At 40.9% G+C, this 25,244-nt stretch overlaps 1 protein-coding gene across 1 annotated transcript in view; it reads left to right on the forward strand.

The window, feature by feature from the left end:
• The window catches only part of dcc (DCC netrin 1 receptor), a gene marked incomplete at both ends in the record, with an annotated part of 386,320 nt that overhangs the window by 117,720 nt on the left and 243,356 nt on the right, over positions 1-25,244 (forward strand). Inside the window, 3 exons of the mRNA XM_083983745.1 lie at positions 6,434-6,721; positions 14,437-14,587; positions 16,225-16,361. Coding sequence (XP_083839871.1) covers positions 6,434-6,721; positions 14,437-14,587; positions 16,225-16,361 — 576 coding nt within the window. The remainder of the gene's footprint in view (positions 1-6,433; positions 6,722-14,436; positions 14,588-16,224; positions 16,362-25,244) is intronic.

The raw sequence follows: 25,244 nt of genomic DNA on the forward strand, positions 1-25,244 counted from the left end.
CATTTGGTTCAGGCAGATAACAGGGTTTAGTGTCTTAGCAACTGACAAATACTGTGAATAGTTATTGCAATATGATAAACAGGTCACCACAGTGTAAACCAATCATCATAATAGAGCGTTGGGCCGACAATGACCTGAAAACATCCGGGGCTAAACATGAGGGAAACACATCGACGTCGACACAGCGTCCCCAGAAGTGACTACAACAAGATGGTGTGTGTTTGTGTTTGCGTGTGTGTGTGGGTGTATGCGTGGCTGCTGCAGGCAGCATTGTGATCCCCACACGAACCGACAGTCGCAACTTACATAACGCACACAAGCCAAATGCACGTCAACGTTCCATCGCCTCGGATCTGTGCGATCGCACCACGTTCAGCAGCAGCCAAAACCCAGATAGAGTCAGAACCAAGCTTTTCCCATGTTAATAAACACAAAGACAAAGTTTGCCTTTGTGTCACAGAGGTAAAGTTTTCTGGCTGTTTATGTGCCGAGGTAAAACAGATAAAGGTGAAGCTGATTTAAAGCAGCATGAAAACAAAAATAACAAAAACACAAACTGTGAGCAAAATCACACAGCAAACTGCATTTGTTTCTCTCTCTGCTGGGCGGATGGAAAGGATTCCTCTGCTCACTGAAGGCTATAGTTGCTCTTGGGATTTGGAAACTTGCTCCAAATGGCACTTCAGTTTTTAAGAATATGATTAACAATTTAAAAGACATGAACCTATTGTCCGTCAAGAGATTTCCACACAGCTCTAACATTAAAAACTCATTAATTTCACATGAGTAAGAATCACATGTCCATGTGATGTAGGGTAGCTACATTTTTTTTTCTTTTTTACAAATGGTAAAACAACTACTTAGCATAATATCTAGATTTACATGTAAAATCACACTATAACCTTACACTTGACCTGTGTGTGACATGATCTTTTTCCCACTAGGTCACATGTCAAACTCAATCCCAGGAAATTATTATTATCATGCAGCCTGAGAGGTTAAGAGCATGCGATCATCTTAGAATAATAGTTGTGCTGAAGAACCCACAGGCACTGAGCTAAGAAGGTGAAGTGAGAAAGTAAGTTAAAATGAACGAAAATCTGGGAGGGAGCACCACCAGACTCCAAACGTAAAAAGAACTTTAGTAGTTAAGTGGAGGTATGCTGCAGGAACAAACAGACAGACATAATTGGGCTGCTACAAAATCTAAAGTTAGTGTCTGTTTGAGTTATTGTTACTATAGAGCTTGCTACTGTGACGTAAACAGCCTAATTCGGCGCAATGCATTATGGGGTTGTGCGGCTCTTGGAAATTCTGACACTTGGTGTGAACGCAAAATTACATTGATTTTGGTCTTGGTTGAATACATATGGTCAGTCTGATTGGACAAATTGAAACCTCAATGATATGTGATAATGATATAGGCTATAATAATATAAAATCAGGCCAGTGCGTGATATAGAGCTGATACGAGCGGAGTTTTATCTGTCTTCATGTTGCCCTTTCATTCATCATCCCATTACACTCTGAATCAAACAGGTGGGGAATGAGAAATCCGCAGCACTAGTCCATTGATCGCAGTGTCTGTAGTGCTGCATGAAGCGGACTAGTGTGATCTGGCTGAGGAAAAAAAAAACCTGATGTCCGATGATCTGGGTAGAAAACCAATGAATGAGAACAGTAGTAACGAACGAGAGTTTAGCTATATCTATCATGTTTTTCACGCCCAATCACCGTTTACACAAATCTGAAATGATTGAAGAAACATTAATATTTATGTGTGTGTTTTGTGTTGCTATGTGTTGTATTTATTCAGTTTGGGGGAATCACGGTGTCTAGAAAGCATCAGTGGCTCAGCTGACAGGGACAGCTGACGGCGGTAGCAAAGCTAACGGCGGTAGCTAAGCTAGCATCAGGACGTCAGCTGTTAAAACCCTCCCGTTGTCGGACACAACATGAACCTACTCCAGTTAGCTCAGTGATGTTGTAACTCAGATATCCGCTGGAGAAAATATTTTTTTCATGGACTGTTAATTGAGTCACTGAGTTATTAAAGTTAAACAGGTAGCTAACCGTTAGCCCGGCTAATCTATGATAACCATGACTAATTACAAAAACGTGCACACAGAAATAGTAATGTTTGTCCAATCATTGGTTTTATAGACTTGACAAACATCAGATTAGTCTAAACGGCGATATAGTGACGTGAAAAATGAGATATAGCAAAATTCACGTCTGTCAATATTGTTCTCATGCTGGTTTTCTACCCAGCAGTAGTTGTAAACAACGAGGCGAATCGTTCTCAGTGCCGTATTTACCCAGAATGCATCGTGCTTTCAGCTGTCAAAGTCACGTGTGCCAGCAAGATCGCAAGGAACCCTCGCTTGCCACAATATGAATGAAGACTACAATAATTTGTAAAATAATTATAACAACATCATACATAAGAAACACAATAATCACAATATGAATGAAGACTACAATAATTTGTAAAATAATTATAACAACATCATACATAAGAAACACAATAATCAGTTATTTTGCACAAGTGTGTCAGCTCTCAACTGTGCAAAATATGCTCCTGAGTGTGCATAACCTAGATTTCAGACAAAGACAAAAAACTTTTTTTAGACAAAGAAAACAATCATGAAGGCAACAATCTTCATAAAAACTTTCTAAGTAGGACTTAATATAAGAACAAATTTGTTTTTAATGGTTTGTGAATGAGGCCCATTATTTTGAGGTAAAAAAAAAAAAAAAAAAAAACTATATAAGGGGTACGGTGACCATAAACTACATCTCCCACAATTCCTATTGATTTAGTGACCTACATACGACATCCAGTCACAAGTGTTTTTTAATCACCTGATGTGCAAAAAAAGTAAAAGAAGAGAAGAACTGATGCAGAGGAAAGAACGAAAGATGGGAGAGTGAATACATGTTGATGCTTCAAGGAGAAAACCCGGTATGTCTGTTATTGACAAGAAACACTGAGCCACGTATGCTAACGTTAGCCACCGAGATTGCAGCAGTAGCCTATTAAGCTAGCAGCCTGAAATGTAATGACGCAGCAGTATACATCCATGCGCAGCAGTGACACCGAGCTTTATAAAGTGAGCTTTCTTACAGGTGTAGCTACCCTGACATAATACAGACGTTAGGGCACACCTGCAGCATCAATTACACTAGTTTTGTTGTTTAAACTGGACTTGTCCTCCGTCTCCATTGCTAACGTGGTTATTTGAATCTACGTCAATGAGCGCGAGAGCAGAGTGGAGCTTGGATGTTTCTGCAGTCTATCGGTGGCACATGAAAACTGTCTTGATTCCGGTCCAGCTAAGGTTAAGCTCCTGCTGAGACTGGCTGTTCAATCGTTTTTGTTTTTGTTGATATTATAAATCTTCAAATTTACTTTTTAGTCTTCTTTATATTTCATTTTTTAATGTAGGCTATTCAATCTATGCATCAGTAAAACGTAAGAAAAGAAAAAAGATATTTTATTCATCTCCAGAGGGGAAATCTTTGGCAGTCAGTAACTAGCCTAATTAGCTGCCAGGGAGTGGGGAAACAGTAACGCTTTTGAGTTCTTGTTACTGAAAAAAGTATAATTTTATATCACTGTTTTTCCCATCACTATACATATTTTGCATCTTCAATATGTGTGTCATTTAAATGCAATTATGATTTTAATTTGTTGCTAATTCTTTAAATGTATTTCTTTATCTCAATTAACTTTACCTTGTCTACATGATGCTGTATAATTTGCTGTACAAGTAGTGAAGATAGAGATCTCATTTTAAGCTCAACCACCTCAGCCTCCTATCACCTGTTAAACTCACTAATTTCCTCCCCGTTTAATCTGTACATTACATTTCAATATGCAGTCTTCTAGTTTCCCCTCTGGGGATTAAAAGCGTCATCTAATCTGATCCGAATCTGTGTGCTGTAAATATTTCTGCTCACCTGCCAGAAGAAATAATGTGAGGTTTTACAGGTAAACAACAGACACACCGCACACAAGGATGGATATTATGCTGTGATGAATACAATTTACATACTATTGTTTATATTCTCCTCAATTAAACATAATCCCTCCCATGTAATCCCGTCTCAAACACTGTGATCAGTGGACGCCTGACGGTCAAAATCCTGCTGAGGAGGCTCAAGAATATTTATTCTGTTGTGAAAATATTCTCATTTGGTGAAAGTCAACTGTAAGCATCAATGAAGAGAAGCAAAAAGCACTTTTATTGAATTCCTGACATTACTGCAGCTCTCAGAAGCCCCGGCGCCCACGGTGAAATCACAACGTCTCCATGCGTGAGCCGGAGACATTACAATAACGAGTGTTTTTGCAGTCAGCATGCAGGGCCACGTGTCTCCACGGCTACAGGCTGTTTGTTGTTGAAGTGAATGTGATGAGACGGGGAAACGGCGTGTGTCCTGAACACAGCGGTATATGGACGGCACTGCCCCGTCCACACTGTCCCCGTCTCTCTCCGCCTGACTTTCATCTGTTCTCCTGCTGTTCAGAGTCTAACGCTTGCTCTCTCAACACCTGCTGCGCCTCTCCTCTCCTCTCCTCTCTTCCTCCCCCGTTCTTGTCTTTATTACTCTCTTCTTCTTCTTGTCGACCTGAAAAACCTTCACTGTCAGCTCACCTCTTCCTCTTCTTCTCCCCCGCTGCTACTGCTGCTTTTGTTCTGACAGAGGAACTATTTGTAATACTAACAGCGGTATTAGTAAAAGATGATGTAGACGTATAAGTAGCATGGTTGGCACAGCAGCAGCACTTGTACTACTCAGAAGTGCAGTGGTGGTGGTATTTATAGTACTTGATGATTGTGATCATAGTGAAACCAAACAGGAAAAAAAAAAAAAAAATTAGGAATGATAAAAACAAACAGGTATGCAACGGTTGCAGAAGCAGAAATGCAAATGATTATTGCTTTAGTGTTAATTATCACCGTGACTGATCACCATGTGGTTAATTTGACACATTGGATTCTCTAGTTTAGTGGGCATTAAAGCTGCAACAATTGATCAATTAATCGCACAATAATCAATTATTAAATTGATTGTCAGCTATTTTGATAATCTAGTAATCGGTTTGTGTAGTTTTTTGAGCAAAAAAAGTCCAGATTCTCTGATTTCAGCTCCTTAAAGGGACAACGAGGAGTTTTGGAAAAGCGAAGCGTTTTCACACTAAATTTATGAGCCTCCGCGTGCACCGCAAAATTCTTTTGACCGGCGCAAGACAGACTCATGTTTTCATTCATCAAGAATTAAAGTCAGAGGTTCGAAGACCATCACATACCGTCGTAGTTCCGACCATAAACGGCGATTCGGCGGCGTTATTCTCATGACTCGCCACGAAACCAAAAGTAAAGAAACGCTGGTCGGCTCGCCCAGCATTTCCACCACCACTAATAATAACAAAATAACGATAGAGACAAAACGAGATATTTATTGAAAATGGGCCCATTAACAAGTGTGGGTAGCGGAGATTCATCCACATTAACGTGAGACTTTTTTATAACCAAATAGAAACTCCTCGTTGTCCCTTTAAATGTGAATATTTCTGCTTTCTTTGTTCCTTTATGACAATAAATTGAGTATCTCTTTGGTCTGTGGACAAAACAAGACATTTGAGGATGTCATCATGTGGGTTGGGAAACACTGATGGACATTTTTCACCAACCAAACAACTAATTGATTAATCGTTTAAATAATCAACAGATTAATCGATAATGAAAATAATGGTTAGTTGCAGCCCTAGTGAAATGTAAAATAAATGTAAGCCATAATTATTACAGTTAAAATAAATAGAGACATGAAATATTTCAGTCACATTTCAGAATAAATGCGAGCAACAGGAGGATAAGGCTCGCATACTGATCAAAAAATGGGGAATTTTTTGGACAGTGAGCAAGAGCAAACGCCTTTTCTACCAAAGGAGCAGCATTAGCCTGTCATGCAGAGTTCTCACTCTGTTGTAACTTTGTATTTCAGTTCAGTTCATATTCAGAGTTCAGTTCATTTTCTGTCACTTGTGTTTGAACCAGTGTGTCTCTACAGGTCCACAGTTCTCTTCACTTCAGCAACAGTGAAGTGCAGAACACTTGAGTGCTGTTATGAACACTTCAGAACAGGTCAGCCAGTATAGTCCAGGTCAGGTCAGTAGAGCTGAGTACTGTATAGCTTAGTGCAGTATAATACAGCCCAGTTTCATAAAGATGAGTAAGTTCATTTAGTAAAGTGTACTTCAGGACACAGTAGTGCAAAGAATGATGCAGCTTAGCACAGTTCTGTTCTGCAATTTTCCTTCAGTTTATTTCATTTCAGTCCAGATCAACTCAAAAAATGACTATAACGATAATCCATGCATATGTTTTGTCCTAAACCCATCCCTCCCTGTCTTGTCCCCCTCCAGGTCCTCTGAAGGTGGTCGTCCCCACCGAGTCCGTCTCCTCGTACCTGGGGGACACGGCCCTGCTGCGCTGCGAGGTCTCCGGCGACCCGACGCCGGTCATCCGCTGGCAGAAGAACCGGGAGGACCTGCCCATGGCCTTTGACCCCGAATCTCGGCTGGCGGTGCTGCCATCCGGCTCGCTGCAGGTCAGCCGCGTCCAGCCCCCGGACTCGGCCACGTACCGCTGTCTGGCCGACAACCCCGGCAGCACCAGGACGGGGACGGACGCCGAGCTCCGAGTGCTTCCAGGTGAGAGAGAGTTGGGTTCAGGATCCACTGGGCAGCACATTTTCCAATCAAATTATTATTTGTTAAAGGGATAGTTCAACATTTTAGCAAATTGTCCCATTGCCATAATCCCTATAGTTTTAGGAGTAGGTTTGCTACCTTTAATTGCCGGTGCAAGCTGTTTTTAAAACGGTGGAGTAGAGCCGCGAGCTGCTCAGAGCTAAGCTACGGAGGCTAATGGGATTTTTTGGTTTGGCTCTTCATACTCATCAAATACACAATCCAACAACTCCAAAACTCTCCGGTGGACAAGTTGTGACCTGCACATTCACCACATTATGAGATAATAACAGAACGTTACCAGACAGAGTTGTTTTCGAGGTAAATACAGAGACTGCTTGCTGAAAAACTGCTTCCAACGGGAACGTGCATCAGCGATTTTGCATGAATTTCCCTCTAAAACAACTCTGTCTGGTAACTCATAGTGTGGTGAATGTGCAGGTCACAACTTGTCCACCAGAGCGTTGTGGAGTTGTTGGATTGTGTATTTGATGAGTTTGATGAGGGAAACCAAGAAATCCCATTAGCCTCCGTAGCGTAGCTCTGAGCAGCTCGCGGCTCTGCTCCGCCGTTCTAAAAATAGCTTGCACCTACAATCAAAGGCAACAAACCTACTCCTAAAACTATAGTGATTATGGCAATGGGCCAATTTGCCAAAATGTTGAACTATCCCTTTAACATCTATCACAGGTCTGTCTGCCTCAGAGAGCTCAAATAGTTTCATTTCTGTTTTAGATAAAACTCAGATTGTTAGCTGGCTTCTCTGTCGTTCCTGCTGTGGAAAATGCAACACGTTTATATATTATTTGTTTGATCAACCTTCAAACGCCGACTGGTTTTATTTAAAGTCTTGTTACAGTTAAGCACTGCACCGGCAGTTTTGACTTAATAGCGAGTTATGCTTCTCCCGCAGTCATCATTTTGTCAGGTAGTAATTTCTGTTCACAGACACCGCGCGTCTGATTTTAAAATAAAATGAGATGTAATGAATATATAGAGTGCAAAATGTGATTTAATAATAGACCAGTGGGGCCCAGAGGAAGCACCTTCCCCCCCGTCCTGCAGGGACTCTGTCAGGAGACGATATTCCATATGCAGCACAAAGTCCAATTACACGACTCCATGCAGCAGCCACTTAATCACTTAGATTACAACTCAGGTTAGCTCACTCTCCTCTGGCTAAACAGCACTTTGACTCACGCCCACTAAGTGTGTCTGCATGCGTCCGCTCGCTCAGTGGGGTGTCCCTGGAGCTCAGGCTGTGACCTTCAGCAGGATAATCACATGTACTTTATATTTCACCCCCCCCCCCACCACCACCTCACAAACAACAAAAATACATATATGACTAATGCATAAAAAGAGCCATTCTATTCTGCCTGCAGATGGTTTTACATGATGAGGTTTCCGGTTTAATGCTTTTCATTTTTTAGTTTGATCTCTATGAACTTTTAATGGATGAGATGGATTAAGCTTTAATGATTCCGACTCCATAAAGATTTTATTAACTCTCCCACTCTATGAAGTTTTTATCAGATTGAGCTTTGGCAGCGACTCTGGGGTCAAAAGGTCAGAGGCTTGTCAGATGGAACCTTGCGATTCTCCGTGTGTGTCACCTCCAGATAGCCTTTGTTTGCGTGACCTACTTCCTCCCGCGTTCCAGTCTGGATAAACCAATCAGATGATCAGATGACTAAAAAGAGATTAGAAGTAAAGCTCCGGTGTACTGTGTGATTTCTTTTACAACCATCGGTGTTGAGATGGAGAGAAAAACAGTGATGTTCAGAGACGGGTTTTTACACGCGGATTAGTGAAGAGTATAGTGTGTTACAACACAACGCTTCTTCAGACGGAAGCACCTCAGGTCTTCCGCCACAGCTCAATACCAATATTACTTTTATCCAGAGAAGTTCATGCAGTCAAGAAACAATGTAGAAGGAGTAGAGTGTGATGATAAGAGTTTCTGATGTTGCTGTTCATGAACTGGATTCTAATGTCTATGTCCTGAGGAGTTTCTACCTGTTGTGGGACTAACTCCCCAGGCCATACCCTGCTCTATTTTATCTGTCTCTTATCAGGATTCTTCCCACCCTTATCTCCAGCTTCTTTTTTTAAGAGCCTCATTTTCCTAATTTGCCATTGGTTTGACTTCCCATTGGATGTTGCTGTGTGCAGATTTTTTTTTTTTTACAGCATGATCTGATTTGTGTTGTTCACTCACTTACAGGGATATTTCAACATTTTGGCAAATTCACCTTTTGCCATAATCCCTATAGTTTTAGGAGTAGGTTCATTACCTTTAATTGTCGGTGCAAGCTGTTTTTAGATCGGCGGGGCAGAGACGCGAGCTGCTCAGCTAACACAATGGGATTGCACTGTATTTCTAAGTGTCCCTCATCAAACTAAAAACCCAATCAAACAACTCCAAAATGCTCTCGTGGACAAATTGTGACCTGCACATTTGCAGCACGTAAAATTACGACACATGAAGCAAATACTCAGAACTACTTGCTTTTGAAATCACTCCACTGGAATGTAGTTCCGGTTACACATTTGCCTTAAAAAAAAACTATGTCTCATAACGTTCCATTATTATCTCATAGTGTGGTGAATGTGCAGGTCACAACTTGTCCACCAGAGCGTTGTGGAGTTGTTGAATTGTGTATTTGATGAGTTTGATGAGGGAAAGCCGGAAATACCATATGCCTCTGTAGCTTAGCTCTGAGCAGCTCACATCTCTGCCCCACCGTTCTAAAAACAGTTTGCACCGACAATTAAAGGTAACAAACCTACTCCTAAAACTATAGGGATTATGGCAATAGGATATTTTGCCAAAATGTTGAAATATCCCTTTAACACCCATCTGTACCATCTATACAACTAACCTTCCATGTCTTTGCTTACCCACTTCATGTGTCTTGTCAACACACAAGGTATACAGCATCGTTTATATCTTCGTCTACTCATCACATGCAACACAATATCTTCATTTATTACATACATTCTAATTGCTGTCTATACGTGGTATGGTTGTGCATATTTGCCTAATTACTACACAATACCACTCCTGCAGGTTTGGATGATGTCACATTGACTGACTGTATCACAGAGGTCACAGAAATAGTTCAACATGTGGAACATGTTAATTAACTTTCTTGCCTTGAGATGATTGACAGGCTACTACTCTCATGTCTGCAAAATCTGAAGATAGAGTCAGCAGCTATTGAATTTAGCTTAGCATAAAAAGTGAATCAAAGGAACCAGGTAAAGCCTGGCTCTAGTCTGTTCAGTAGTAGTCCACCTGCCTGTGCTTAATAAACATCACTGGGAGTTATTATCAGTAAGTCCATCAGATCAGTTCTTGGTCAGTACTTGGATAATGCTCCTTCCCTTCCTGATGCTAACGGGGGCATTCTCATTATCAGGTATTTTAGCATAAAACTCTCTGTGACGAGCAAATAACCTCTCTGCATGTAATTTTCTGCTGAAGCAGGATTTATCTGGATCTAACTCAGACTGCTTAGGCCTCATATAAACTGCAAATGAACTCAAGAATGCATTTTCACTCTTATTTCTAGTTCCTGCATTTACTGGCTGTACATCAAGTCCAGATGAGAATGTGGAAATGACACAGGGATATATATATATATATATATATATATATATATATATATATATATATATATATATATATATATATATATATATATATATATATATATATATATATATATATATATATATATATATATATGTATAAACAGCTCTGGAAAAAATTAAGAGACCACTCCCAAAATTATCAGTCATTTTGTGAAAGTGGTTTCTTATTTGTTTCGTAAAAAAAAAAAGAGACCACTTTCACAAATGTTACTTAAAAGCATCTCTACATGTACGACAGTCATTCTTTTCTTTTCCTGAGTTAAAATGTTCTTGCTGTGTTCTTTAGGAACATAGCAATTATTATTCAAGGTCTGAAAAGACTTGATATTTTTGTTATTTAGACTAGTTTAGTCATTAGCCAATAAAGCTCTAAATGACAATATATTTTTTATTTTCAATTTTGGGAGAAATATTGTCGGTAGTTGATAGAATAAAACAAAAAAAAAAAATAGAATTTTACTCAAACACATACCTATAAATAGTAAAACCAGAGAAACTGATCATTTTGGGAGTGGTCTCATTTTTTCCCGAGCTGTATATATACTGTATATACTGTCTTCAGAGACAACAAGGTTATTAACATCGGACCAAAGCTCCTGTTATGTGTAGACCACAGACAGGGCTGTGGATGTGACAGTCATGTGCTTTGTGCTCTAAAATCCTCATCTGGACATAATCTGACTGATGATTATGTGTCTTTATGAAATATCATTTCTAGGAAACAGGGTTGCATAAAAATAAGATGCTGCAGCTCATTGTGATTGCCAGAAATATCTGCGTGTCATCTGATTTGCTGACAGGACACATTAAGTGGTGTGACCATGAATACATCAGAGGTAGCTTGTTGTTGTTCAGTGATTATCTCTGTGACCCCCCCCCCCCCCCACACACACACACACACACACACTCCCCTCCTCTCTTTCTATCACCAAGAAAACACCACCGTGCTGTGTGGACATTTCCTCCTCCTTGTTCTTTGAGCTGTCTGCTGCTGATCATCTTTTATGTTCCCGTTTCTTTGGTATTTTGTTCCTGAATCCTGGAGATGGAAGTTGTATTTCTTGTGTGTGTATGTGTGTGCGTGCGTGTGTGTGTGTCAGTGCCAAGGGATGTGTTGATGTAACTTCCTCTCTCCTGAAGGAAACTCTCTCATTACTCTTTGAGAACTTTCCAGCCCTCAGGCCAACCTGAGGGTGAACACAACCTGACCCACTGCAGGAGGGTGTGTGTGTGTGTGTGTGTGTCCTCGGGCTTTACTTTTTGTTAGATGAGATGTGATAAAAAAAAAAAGTCTCTGAAAACATGAAAGCCTCAACCTTTGTCAGGTCTTTGAAAAACCAATAGTCCCAATCAGCTGTGTCAGACGGCGGCAGCAGCTCATCTGCCCATCAGAGGAGCTGTCACTTTCACATGGAGACAAGTTCCTGGCCATGGATTTGTGTAATTTCAAGATCCTTGTAGGGCTTAACCTGGTTCCTCCTGCTGTCTGTGGGATTTCATCTTCTTTTCTTTTTGTTGAGCCCTGTATTTTTACAGAATCAATTTATTTTATCTCAGAGTTTTAACATTAGAATCTGTTGTGCTCAGGAGACAGCAGTCATATCAGAAAACATCTATGTTTCAGCGACCAGATTGTGTGACATTGAGACAGTGCATGGGAGCAGAGATGTCATTGTTTTTAAGGTTAGCTCATTCTCTCTGGCCCACCACTCAAAGGAAAGTCATTTCTGATCGCCTCAACCCAACAACCACTGTGCCAATATGACTAGTGATTCAATCAGTCAAAGTGCCAACTAAACTTGTGTTTGGACTAAGGAAAAAGGAATAGTTCACTCAAAATTATGGCTGCACAATGAGCATTGCCATCACAATGTGTGCATGTGTAATAGTCACATCGCAGGACAAATAATGTTTTCTCTTCTCATTTTCGGTATGGTATATGTATATGTTAACTTTAGTTTTGCTTCAGAAAAGCGTCTCTGAACCAGCTCCATGCTCTGCGTAGCGTTCTCAGCTTCGAAAATTAGAAGCCAGGACCCGACCTGACCCACTCTCTCTCTCTGAACTCTGAAAATGAGCAACAAGCAGGAGAGAGAAACAGGAAGGGAAGATTTAAGGCGCTTTCACACAGGCATTCATGTTAAAGTTTTAGCTCTCAGGGTTTCATTTTTACAATCAGGAGTCATGTAAATATGTATAACTGTATCTCTGTATTGTATTTCTTAATATCACAATATATAGCCTATTGCAGAAAATAATAAAATAAAACCACAATGTTAGTTTTTCCCAATATTGTGCAGCCCTACTCAAAATGCATAGTTATGTTGTCTCATCCTTGTCCATGGGCCAGTATTGGGTCAGTACTTTCATAATGGTCCTCACTCCCTGAAGTCAAGTAGCAGAAATTAAGTGACAATGTGCAAATACTGCTGGCCCATTTTTGGGTAAACTAAATATGCAAGAGAAGTCTTAGATGTCACTGTTTATACCACAGGGCGTTCATCCTTTGCTGGACGGGCAGCTTTAAAATAAAAAATAAATAAATTAAGAGTACCCACTTCTCCAGGGATCACTACACCACTTATAAAGTTATAAAGTCTACTATGTAGATTAATATGGTGAAAATATTACATTGAAATGTACACCGCCTGTAATCAGAAACTGAGCCCTAATGAGCTGTCATCACCTGTATAACAAAGATACAGTCAGTCCCCACCTACCTAGACCCACCTGGACCCACCACCATCCACCACCCAACTTTGTAGTTTTTCTGATAGTACAGCGGATAGACATGGAAATTGTCTTTTGAGAGAAACATGGAGCTTCTACCATAGTTAGTTTATACCAAGAGGTTTATTTTCAGGTGTGGAGGGAAGTCAGATTTGACCTCCGAGGCCCGGGAGAGGTCAAATCCAAGATAGCCGCCAATAATATTCAAAAATGCCCAACTTTGGAACCAAACACAGTAGAAAAACACAACTTTAGGGTGCCCATTCTGTTTCTGATACCTTTGAAATCACCAGAATTCAAGAATATGCATTGAGATCAATGTGGAGGTCACATCATGCAGACATAGGGAGGTGAACGGTGCAAAAAGACTGTTTATTTCCAAAATAATAACAGTAATGATGATGTTAATAATGATGATAACAGTAATAATGCCAATAATAATAAGCATTATCATAAGTTATTTTTTAACTGATTCATTATTTAACTTTTTGATAATTTATTTTTTAACTGATTTATATAACAGCTTTAATAGAACCTAAAACAAAAAACTATCAAGGGATGGAGAAGTTGCTAACAGACAGTTTATCTGAAACCTGCTTTATTTTTATTGACTGCCTCAGCAGCAGTCAGCCAGGCTCAGGCCCAGAGCTGTAGTTACCAGACCTCCTGAAAGAGGAGATACTCAAAGTATGGGTTGCCCTGCTTCATACAGATGTAATAGCAAAATTGTTACTCCCTGTGTAGATTATTGGTGCAGATTTGAAAGGTCTCCGCTTTCCATCTCCCTCCTCAGACCAGCACCAAGGTCTTTCAGCACCAAGGACAGCAACCACATCCACTGCTCCTCTGCAGGCAGGCTCATGATGGGAATATACAAAAACTTTCTGCACTAATGGACCAACAGGCTTCAGTAGCGTCATGCTAATTAAAGCAGAGAGGTTTAGAGGATTAGGGGTTGTATTTTTTTATTTTTTTTTTTTTTATTATTGATTCATTAATTGCTCTCCTCGCCCTCTAATGTTTCCCTCAGAGACATAAAAAGAGTAGGGTTTGTGAATTTAATGGCTGCCTGTTGATCTCACACTTCATTAGAATGTTAGACATGAAAAGAAAAAAGACTGAGGCCTTTCATTTCCAGTATCACTAGAAAAAGACAGTGGACACATTTAGAAACGGATGTCTGTAGGTGGTGCAGCCAATAATGACACATTCTTGTTTAATTCTGGCCATGAATATAGATAATGTTCCAGGTCTTCATTCTGTCTCTCTCTGTTTCTCTCTGTCAGAACCCGGGGTGAGCAGGAACCTGCAGTTCCTCCAGCGTCCGTCCAGAGTGACGGCGCTCCTGGGAACAGATGCTGTGATGGAATGTGCTGCCACCGGGTACCCCACCCCGAGCATCCAGTGGAGGAGAGGAGAGGAGCTGATCCAGAGCTGGTGGGTCTCATTCACGAGTTGCAGTCAAACAGAATGCACCCTTTTTACACACTGGCCTGACTTAAAAGGGGACATATTATGTAAATACCACTTTTTGAAGGCTCTGTAAAGGGATAGTTCACCCAAAATTCAAATTTCACTCATTATCTACTCACACTCATGTCGACTAAGAGCTGTGAGAATTTTCAGAGTCCTCCGTGCCTTCTCTGAGTTACGGGGGGGTTCGCGCAGCAGTATTTGTCCATATAATGGTTGTCAATGGATACCAACTTTCTTCATCCAAAAAGACACACCAACATCTAAATACCTCCATACTGCTCATCTGCAATGTCCCTCTTGTATTGAAGCCCCAACATGAGAAATTGTTCCGCCGGTCAGTGCAAATAGGAAGAACAGTGAACCGAGACACTGGGAGCTTCCGCTACAAACAAGCTTAAAATATAGACTTATTTAATTTTTTTCGGAACAATTTCTCATGTCGGGGCTTCAATACAAGAGGGACATTGCAGACGAGCAGTATGGAGGTATTTGGTTTTTTTTTGGTGTGTCTTTTTGGACGAAGAAAGTTGGTATCCATTCACAACCATTATATGGACAAATACTGCTGCATGGACCCCCCCGTAACTCAGAGAAGTAAACGGAGGATTCTGAAAATTCTCACAGCTCTTAGTTGACATGAGGGTGAGTAGATAATGAGTGAAATTTGAGTTTTGGGTGAACTATCCCTTTAACCTATATTTGGGTGTTTGTCTTGCCTTCTGGCCCCCAAAATGTGAGAATTGACAAAAGAAATCTGTTATTTTCAGACTCCCTAGGTTGAAATCCATGTGGTTTTATGAGCTGTTCCCTCAGTTGTCTAATGATGTAACTACTTTTCCAATTTGCATAACCCCACCCCTACCTGGTACCAGTAGAAGGGGCGGGGCAAGCAGTGGTTCATTTGCATTTAAAGGGACAGGCACTGAAACCAGCCGTTCTGAACAGGGCTGTTTAGAGAGGATGAAAAGAGCTGTGATGTTTGATCCTTGGGGGATTTTGACCAAAGCATGTCACAGACATGTCTTTAAGACACCTGGGAACTATTTTAATTTGTGGAGAGGGGGCATAATATGTCTGTGTTAAAGCTGGGGAAGGCAGGATTTGTTTTGAAAACAAACCTACAGCTCCCGGTATCTTTGACCAATCACATCTGTTTTGGTCCGGGGGTTCCTGATTGGCTGTAGGCCCAGCCCAAAAAAAAAAGTTAATATTTTGTTTTTAAAACAAATCCTGCCTACCCCAGCTTCAACACATGTGTCCAGTGGTCTGGTGATATAACGAGCTGCACTGTTTACATCACTACTACTGTCACACAGGACACATTCCTGCATGAACACACACTGTGGTTTATTAAAAATTCAAGAGAACCAAACCTGCCTTTGAAAATGGTTCCGGACAAATGCACTAATTCCTTCTGTTTGGCCACCACAGAGTTGTAAGGGTTTTTATTTCAGTTGGAGCTAGTGAGCTAGGGAAGGTCACAAGGGAAGGCAGAGATGGTGCAACACTATGTTGGTTTTGGTATTTTCCATTGATCTGATGACAACGAGAAAGAAAGAAAAGCTGAAAACACTCTCCCTCTCCCCCTCTCTCTGTAGGAATAAGAAGTACTCCCTGCTGGCGGGCAGTAATCTGATCATCAGGAGCGTCACCGACGACGACTCGGGCAGCTACAGCTGTACAGCCACCAACAAGAACCACAACATCACTGCACACACAGAGCTGAATGTGCTGGGTGAGTCTCAGGTTTTTATTTAGTTTTTCGGTGCTATTTTTAAGATATAACTTGGTAGAAACAAATTGAACTAGGTATGTGGCAATTACACATTCCATGACAATCCATGCCCTAAAACTGTAAATTAATGACATTAACCTTAAACACCTTGGAAACAATAGAAAACAATCCTGTCTGGAAACTCTAAGCGGTAAAAATAAATCACGGTGCAGGTCCCCGCGCCGACAGAAATCCTCCCATCTGCAGACGCTCTCGGGGACAGAGAATCACATCCAGAATCAAACGCAGTCATAAAATATAAAAGCTGTCTGTTTACTTCAGGAGGTTTTCATAAATAAAATATGTTTGTATCCATTGTCTGGCTGCTCCTCAGCTGCTGCCGGATTCACATTAAAGCTGCTGATGCATTCAGCTGAAACCAGACACCTGAACAGCATCTGACTGTAGGAATGACGAACAGCTGTCAAATAAATATTTTGTGCTGTAATCTGATGTGATTTACATAGTGTAACGCTTGAAATAGTGACAGGTGCCGTGTAACCTAGATACGAGGAGTCTGTGTCGTCAGCTCCTGTCTTTGTTTTCCTTTGGTTGAGTGGAACACCTTCAGGTGGATGCCTCTGAATGATCTCTGTATTCTCCTCACTCCTCAACTCCAGTTACATTTAGGGCAGTGGTTCTCAAAGTGGGGTCCAGGGAGGGTTAGGGTTTTTTTTTTTACCACTTTTTCTAGAATTTAAATGTTTTATTTTTCATTTTTTAGAAATTTTACCTTTTTATTTTCTAGAAATTTAAAAATTTAAAAAAAAAATTTCTAGAAATGTTTAAACGTTTTTGGGGAAATTGTATGACTTTTTCCCAGAAATTTCTCTACAATATTCCCCAGAATTCACATCATTGGCCCTAATTTGATTTGTTCATTGATTAAAAAAGTAATGGTTTTCAGTCTCGGACAAAATTTTGAAGCAAACACCAGAAATACACAAATATTTGTTCTAATAGGTGTCCACGGTCTAACTTTTTAAATTTAGGGGTCCTCGATTTGAAAAAGTTTGATTTAGGGAACATCTGGCTTCTGTTTGGTTCATGTGTGATTAGACCGAGCTGCTCAAGTTGGTCTGTTGAGTGTACAATAACAAAAGTGTTGTGGAATCTCAGAGCTTGTGTGGATGTGTAGTTTCTCCTTGCTCTCTATGACTCAACCTGTTACAATAGCAAATAATAACTTTTCCAAAAACACACCTGAGCCCCATAACAACAGGTCCAAAGGGCCAGACAGTGAGAGCGCTGATGGGGCTTCTATCATGTGACTGGCACAAAACCCAAAGAATACAATTCCCACAGACGGCTGAGGACCATCTGTGATGTACTGTAAACAAAACACTGTGACTTCCAGAGGGGAGGTCTGGCAGCTCGTCCTGTCTGCCCCAGCACCCCCCCTCACTGGGTTAGATGGATCATGACAGTGTTGAGGGTGATGGAGGAGGAGGTGTGGTTGCCCAGCGCCTGACGTGCTCAGGTCGGTTCATCAGGAAGTAGCTTGATCCACCCACACAAGGGTGTTCTGAGCTGCACTGCCTTCAGTGTGTTGACAAGTTCATTTGGGCCGATGGGATAAAAAGCAGAGCTGACAGCATCCTGACGAGTGTGTGAGGAGGGCGAGGGCTGTGTGTGTTATTGAGATGATGTCATCAGTGGAGCTGTTGGCCCTTTAAACAGCTGGTTTAGGTGGAGACCAATGGGATGGCAGCACCAGTCTCACCATGCATTTCATTGAAAGGGAACTATGCAAGTCCGGGTGACTAACCCTCCTCTCGGCCATGTGCATTTGTTTTTAACAAAGTCGGTGAGAAGGAAATCCATGGAGCAGGTGGATATAACGTTATTTATCATACACGTTTTTATTATGTGTATATTTGTGTAGTCGTATCTGTTCAGGGTGGGAGAAAAAACGATTCACATAAATATCGCGATATCCTTTTTGACGATTTTTGAATCGATTTTTTTTTTTCAAAAATCTTTTTTTTTTTTAATATGGTGCAATGTGCATTTGCTAGCCTTTTTTACATACAGAGAGTACAGGTTTTAGTTCACTTTATAATGGAGTATGTTAATTTATAGGCTCCTACAGTATTTGTGTGCAGATAAATGTTAAAAATGCGACTAAAAATCGAGAGAATCGGCAATATCGTAGAATCGCAATTTAAATCGAATCACCATCCAAAAAATCGTAGAAGAATCGAATCTGAAGCATATCGTCCCAGCCCTAGTATCTGTCATGAACAAGAGATTACGGGTTACCAGACGCGTTTGTGTGGCGGTGCCTCAGAGACGAGAGCTGGGACACCGGGTTGGAGGCTCTGATCTTACAAGGTTGGTTTTCAGCCAAGAGACGCTAGGTGGAAGGCAGAGAGCCTCCATTCTCCCTGGAACTAGTTACAAGTCATTTATTTAACCAGCACTAGGACTCAGAAGCTCTTTAATTTGGTAGAAATGTAGCAGAGTTAAGCTAACTATCTTGGATAGTTCCTCTTTAATTACATGAGAGCAACTGGAAGCTGCACGGTATTCTAGTTAGCGCTCCCTCAGCAATAAGGTTCTGGGTTTGATTCCCAGGCCTGGGGCCGTTCTGGACAGAGTGTGCATCTTCTCCCTGTGTCTGTGTGGCTTCTCTCCGAGTTCTCCAGCTTCCTTCTCACAGTCCAAAAACATGTGCAGTAGGTGGATTGGTGATTTTAAATGGCCTGTAGTCTGTCTCTGTGTGTGTGTGTGTGTTGTTGGTCCCTATATGTCGGTGCTGTGATAGAATGGCCAACCTGCCGCCCTCATCCTATATCAGCTGTGATTGGCTGCAGCCCCCTGCACGGATAAGTGGTTTAGACGAAGGGTGGATGGATGGAGAGCAGGTGGCCGGCTATCATTCATGTTTTGTGTACGAGGAGGAGGAGGATAGTGGTGGTTTTCAGGCAGGTGGGGACTGTGGGGTTCTGTAGTGACAGGTTTAAGATGACTGTAAAAAGCTGGTCAGTGTTCAGCCTGGAAGACCTGAGGCCTTACTACCAATGAGTCTCAATAGCCAGGCTTTGTGTTCGTGATCCGGCTCAGCAAAACCTAAAGTCCCGGTCAGAGTTAACTGGTACCATGGTGGTTATCAACTTGGTTTGTTAAAGGGATAGTTCACCCAAAATTGAAATTTATCTACTCACCCTCATGTGGACTAAGGGCTGGGAGAAGTTTCAGAGTCCTCCGTGGCTTCTCTGAGTTACAGGGGGTCTCGGCGTAGCAGTGCATGTCCATATAACGGTTGCAAATGGATACCAACTGTCTTCGTAACAAAAAGACACACCAAAAAACATCCAAATACCTCCATGCTGCTTGTCTGTAATGTCCGTCTTGTATTGAAGCCCCAAAATGCGAAATTGTCCCGAAAAAAATTAAATAACTCTATATTTCAAGCTTGTTTGTAGCGGAAGCTCCTCTTCCCAGCTCGTTCAAATTTGGCGAACCGGGAAGAGGAGCTTGGAGAAGTGTTTTTAAATAGTTTTCACATATTTTACTGATTGCAATTATAGAATGCAAGTGTGTGTTTTATTGAAAGCGAGGCTGGTTGTGCGGATGAAGGCGCAGTGATTTTTTTGAGGTGCTGCACAAGCAAAGGTTAGGGTCAGCGTAGACCTATTTAAGATTGTTGTACTCGACGAAACATTGAACTTCATTGATTCATGGCCACATCAAAGAGAAATAATTAACTTTACTGATTATCTATCTCCTGAAACTTGGCTCAACAGATGGGCAGATATTCCCTCAGCTGAACATCTGTAGAGACCGCTCAGAGAGAAGTTAATCAGGAATGCCAGCGCATCAGCACGATCTCCAAAAACCCTCTCCCTGTGCAGCGATGCTGGACTCTGATCCAGCTCCACTGGACTTTCAGAGGAAAGGTGATGCCAGCTCCAAATGCGTTAAATGGTGAAACAGCTGTGCTTCTATAGCCCATTTTAAGATGAAACTCTGAACAGAACCTGTTTGGGACCAGCTTTTGGTTTTTCCAGTTCATAGTAGCTTTTGTTTCTCTGCCTGAAAGCACTGTAAAACTGTTATGTGCACAAACAGAAAGCACATCTTTTAGAGCTTTGATGGACAGGATTGAATCCTGCAGTGAATCATGAATTGAGCCTTCAATGAAACAGAGAGAGTGTGTGTTTTTCTGTGAGTAGAGAGTTTACATCAAACACAAGCAGCTGTTGTTTGTTTGACTCTCAGGAGAAAATCTGCAAATTAACCTTGGGGTGTTTTCAGTCTCCTTCCAGCCGGGGCCTCTCCGCATGTCTCCACCCTTTCATGTCTTTGTCTCAGTGTCCCCTCTGAATCTGTCTCTGCGCTCACATCACCTTCATATTCTGTTTACTGTCTGTCTGCCCCGAACAGTTGGTGTCTGCAAACAGCGCATGATGTTCACAATAAGCAGAATGTCATGTCTGGGACGTGATCATAAAGTCTTCTCTTCTCTAAATATTACTGCCATGGTTCCCACAAAAACATGTTAGTGTTATTTCAGAGCGTCTTCCTGTCAGTGGCTGTCTGTACTGTATCCTAACTCTCTGAAGGCTCTATTTTAAACAGCTAAAGCTTCTCCACTCTTTATTTGTGCTCTTTACTGTACTTATCCCTCTCCAGTGTTATCTATATATTATTTTTGAACCCTCTCCTTGACTGAAGATTCTTATATAAAGAGGAACTATACAAGTCTGGTCACTTTTCCTCTGTGTTGCTAACCCTCCGCCTGACCATGTGCATTTGTTTACAACAAAGCCGGCGAAAAATCAATTCATGGAGCGGTGGATAACGTTGTATAACATATAGTATGTTACAACGTGTATTATAATATTATATTATAATATTTCCATCACTATATCCTCACAGTTTTCCCACCGTTTTGACTGGTCCTCTTTTAATGGAGTGCCTCAAACGGCTTCATTTATAATCTTCGACAACTGCATGAGCGTCTATTGACATTAGCTTCAAGGATTTAGTTTCAAAGCCAAACACCACAGCGCAGAACTGTGAGAGCCCAATAACTTTGTTGGGTTTTCAGCACAAAGGTTGGTGGTCAACGGTGCTGATACCACAAGTTTAAGAAACCACCCCACCCAATTCGCCAAACTTGGAAAGACAGCCACAGTTAATAGACAGTGTAACACGGTGTATAGCCAAAGAAATGCAATACGGTTGAAACACTGGCATTAAAGAAATGCTGCAAAAGTTTGATAAGCAGAGAAAATACAATTAAATCAAACAAACCCCCCAAAACAATATGCAAAACAGTGCTGCCACAACACTAATAACTTGAACAGACAAAGAAGAATGTATTGAATATATACAGTATAACGGTTAGATTTTGCAACATGTGAGACTGAATTTGTTTTGCAGGCTGCATGTGTTTCCTCTGTGTTCCAGTGCAGAGTCATTAGTAAAGGAGCAGCTGCCTGAGATCATGTGCAACTGCTGATGTACATATACGTATATACAGTATATGTAGATGAGGTGTTTCTGTAGTTGTCAGAGCTGACATTCTGACAGTAACTCTAAGGCAGGAAGTCTGTTGGTGTGTGATGTTCATTTACTGTTGACACATTTACATGCTTTACATCATACGTCTTCTTCTGAACATGTAATATTGTACTGTTTCCTGTTCCACCAACGTCTGGCTGCAAGTAGACAGTTACGGCTGACCGTTACTGCTTCAGGTTGTAGATTAGACAGTCAAATCCAGAAGAAGAACATATTATAATATAATATATTAAATAATGATAATGAACCACCTGATCCACCGTCAGAAGCTGGACCGCAGCAGGAAAACAAGCACATCCACCGTCTGGGAGCTGGAGGCAGAGAAAAGATAGAAACAATGGAGGAAGAGACAGAGGCTCCACCTGCCTGCTGCTTTATGATGCAGGTGAATCTGAATGAATGATACTTCAGTGCTCACAGCTACTGACAAATGAACTGAGAGGCTAAATTGTGCATAATTTAGTCCAGCTATAATGAGCTATAGCCTGTCACTGTTGACAAATGTTAATACGTCTTGGCCATGCTGCTCCATTAATAACGTGATCATGTTGCACAGATCCCCGTTCAGCCTTGTGACTGTGTTGACCATCATATCTACAACACAGGAAGGAGACGGTTAGGACGGGGTAATAGATCCTCTTTAAACCTGAGGTACCTCACATATTAATGTTGTCATCATTTGACTTGCATGGATCACTAGAGCAGACAGCTGATAGGCCCTGCTGCTCTATTGTGATAAAGAACGGTTGAAGCACATTAAAGGGATAGTTCACCCAAAATTGAAATTTCTCGGCATAGCAGTGCATGTTCATATAACGGTTGCAAATGGATACCAACCGTCTTCGTAACAAAAAGACACACCAAAAAACATCCAAATACCTCCATGCTGCTCGTATGTAATGTCCGTCTTGTATTGAAGCCCCGGAATGTGAAATTGTTCCGAAAAAAATTAAATAAGTCTATATTTCAAGCTTGTTTTGTAGCAGCTCGAAGCTCCTCTTCCCGGTTCGTCAATTTTGGACGAACTGAGAAGAGGACAGACCCTGGTTCGTCCAAATTTGAACGAACTCTGAAACTTCTCCCAGCCCTTAGTCGACATGAGGGTGAGTAGATAATGAGTGAAATTTCAATTTTGGGTGAACTATCGCTTTAAGTCTGGGCAGTATTTTTTATTATCATGTCCAAACACCACCACTGTACATTGTACAGGCATATTACATCAAACAATCCTGACAGTTTGGCCCCCAGCTGTTTTCTTTTTAATGCCATAACGATAATTACAGGTGGAGGAACCTAAAGCAAACAGCAATGAGTAATCTACACATGTCATCCACATGATATCCCATTCAAATCTAATGAATATTCAATATAAATTAACTTCATATTTCCTATTACAAATCAAACAGTATCTCTTCCCTGGCTTCCTGCTTCCAGCTGTTTTTCTAAACTAGTGCTGATACAAATCTAACCAACATGCTGGTGGTTACATTAGAGAAAGAGAGAAATCAATACAAATCATAAAAAGATGAAAAAGATTTAGAGTAAAAAAGGCAGTGGAAACAAATTAGAAAAGGAAAAGGAGAAAAAAAAGGGAAGATAAATCAATTAGAAGAAATCCAAATAGTGAAGGTGATGTAAAGCTGACGTGCTCCGGATGATCCCTCTGAGTAATTTCACAATTTCTGATAAACACGTGGAGGCTGATGCTGCACATTTTCCACACAGTGTAATTTAATCTGTTTTTCTGTCATTTCCTCCCTTTTTAAATGCTCTTTGATAATACATTTCAGAGCTGAAGGAGACAAGTCTTTAAACTGAGATTTTTCTTATCGTGACGAGCCCGCAGAAATCTCTGAATTCACTGGATTTATTTATTCATCCCTCCATCCATCCGCCCGCCCCGTTATCTCCCCCTCTCTCAACTGAAATGCATTTGATAAGGTGAACAGTTTACCAACATGCTACACATCCCCACTTTCTCCGCATATTTATGGATTTTAGTGCAGGGATTACCGGCATACAGATTCACGCATGTAGAAGAAACGTTAAGATTCAGCGCACCACGTGTCACTCTCACCACTCGGCTGCTCTTGGGTTCACTTCCCTCTCAGTTTTTCCAATCATATCCCAAGTATTGTCAGTGGAGCTTGACTCTTCCTGCATATATGTTTCACATTCAAAGCCTTGCAGCATCTCATCTTTTTCTAGTAGCCTTTTAATGTGGAGGGAAGATGTTTTTAATTTAGTAGGGCTACATACGTATAGGCTGTCAGAACCAACTTTGCTATTTGAACAGAATTCAAATTAATTTAAAAAATGAGAACATTCAAAGGTGAAAATTGACGTTGGAACGTGTGCCTTCTGCAATGACACAAATTAACGTTGTGCGTTGCAACGTTCGAAGAAATTGTTCCGCCGGTCAGTGCAAATCACGCGAGATTTGCACTGACACAAGAAGAGCAGTGAACCGAGACACTGGGAGCTTCCGCTACAAACAAGCTTAAAATATAGACTTATTTAATTTTTTCGGAACAATTTCTCATGTCGGGGCTTCAATACCAGAGGGACATTACAGACGAGCAGTATGGAGGTATTTGGATGTTTTTTGGTGTCTTTTTGGACAAAGAAAGTTGGTATCCATTCACAACAGACTCTGAAAATTCTCACAGCTCTTAGTCGACATGAGGGTGAGTAGATAATGAGTGAAATTTGAATTTTCGGTGGACTATCCCTTTAAGTTGGTAAAACTTGACTAATGAGCACATAATAAAACATATAACATTACAGTTTTGTAAGTGCGAGATTTGTGAAACAAGGCGTGAATGATGGAGAAGGAGGATTCCACACATCCTTAACAGGCTGTAATGAATCAGCTGGAGCAGCACAGCAACACAACACGTCTGCTAACATCACAAAGTCACACAGTAAGTGCACAGGCTCATGTGATTACCCTATACGACACAACACAACATCATCACAGACGGCAAACAGACCAAGAGCCAAATCTAAAATAAAGAAAGAACTGCCACCAGCATACTGGTGGCTGATGATTGACTTTAATTGAGCTGCTCATAAATGCACAGCAATAGTTGTGTTATTTTATTATTAGACATTAGACATTATTTTAGTGGACCTTCAGCTTTATTATGTTCTGTTTAAGTGTAAAGTGTTAATTAAGAGCTGCTCAAAATGCACAGCACAAAATATTACTGTCATTCAAGAGGTCACTTCTATTTTAGTTTCATTTAATGATTTGTTTTGGTGCTATTTCATTTGCATTAATGTTATAAAACAATGCACAGCAACACATTT

This window comes from Trachurus trachurus (genome assembly GCF_905171665.1).
Source record: "Trachurus trachurus genome assembly, chromosome: 12".
Taxonomy (NCBI): domain Eukaryota; kingdom Metazoa; phylum Chordata; class Actinopteri; order Carangiformes; family Carangidae; genus Trachurus; species Trachurus trachurus.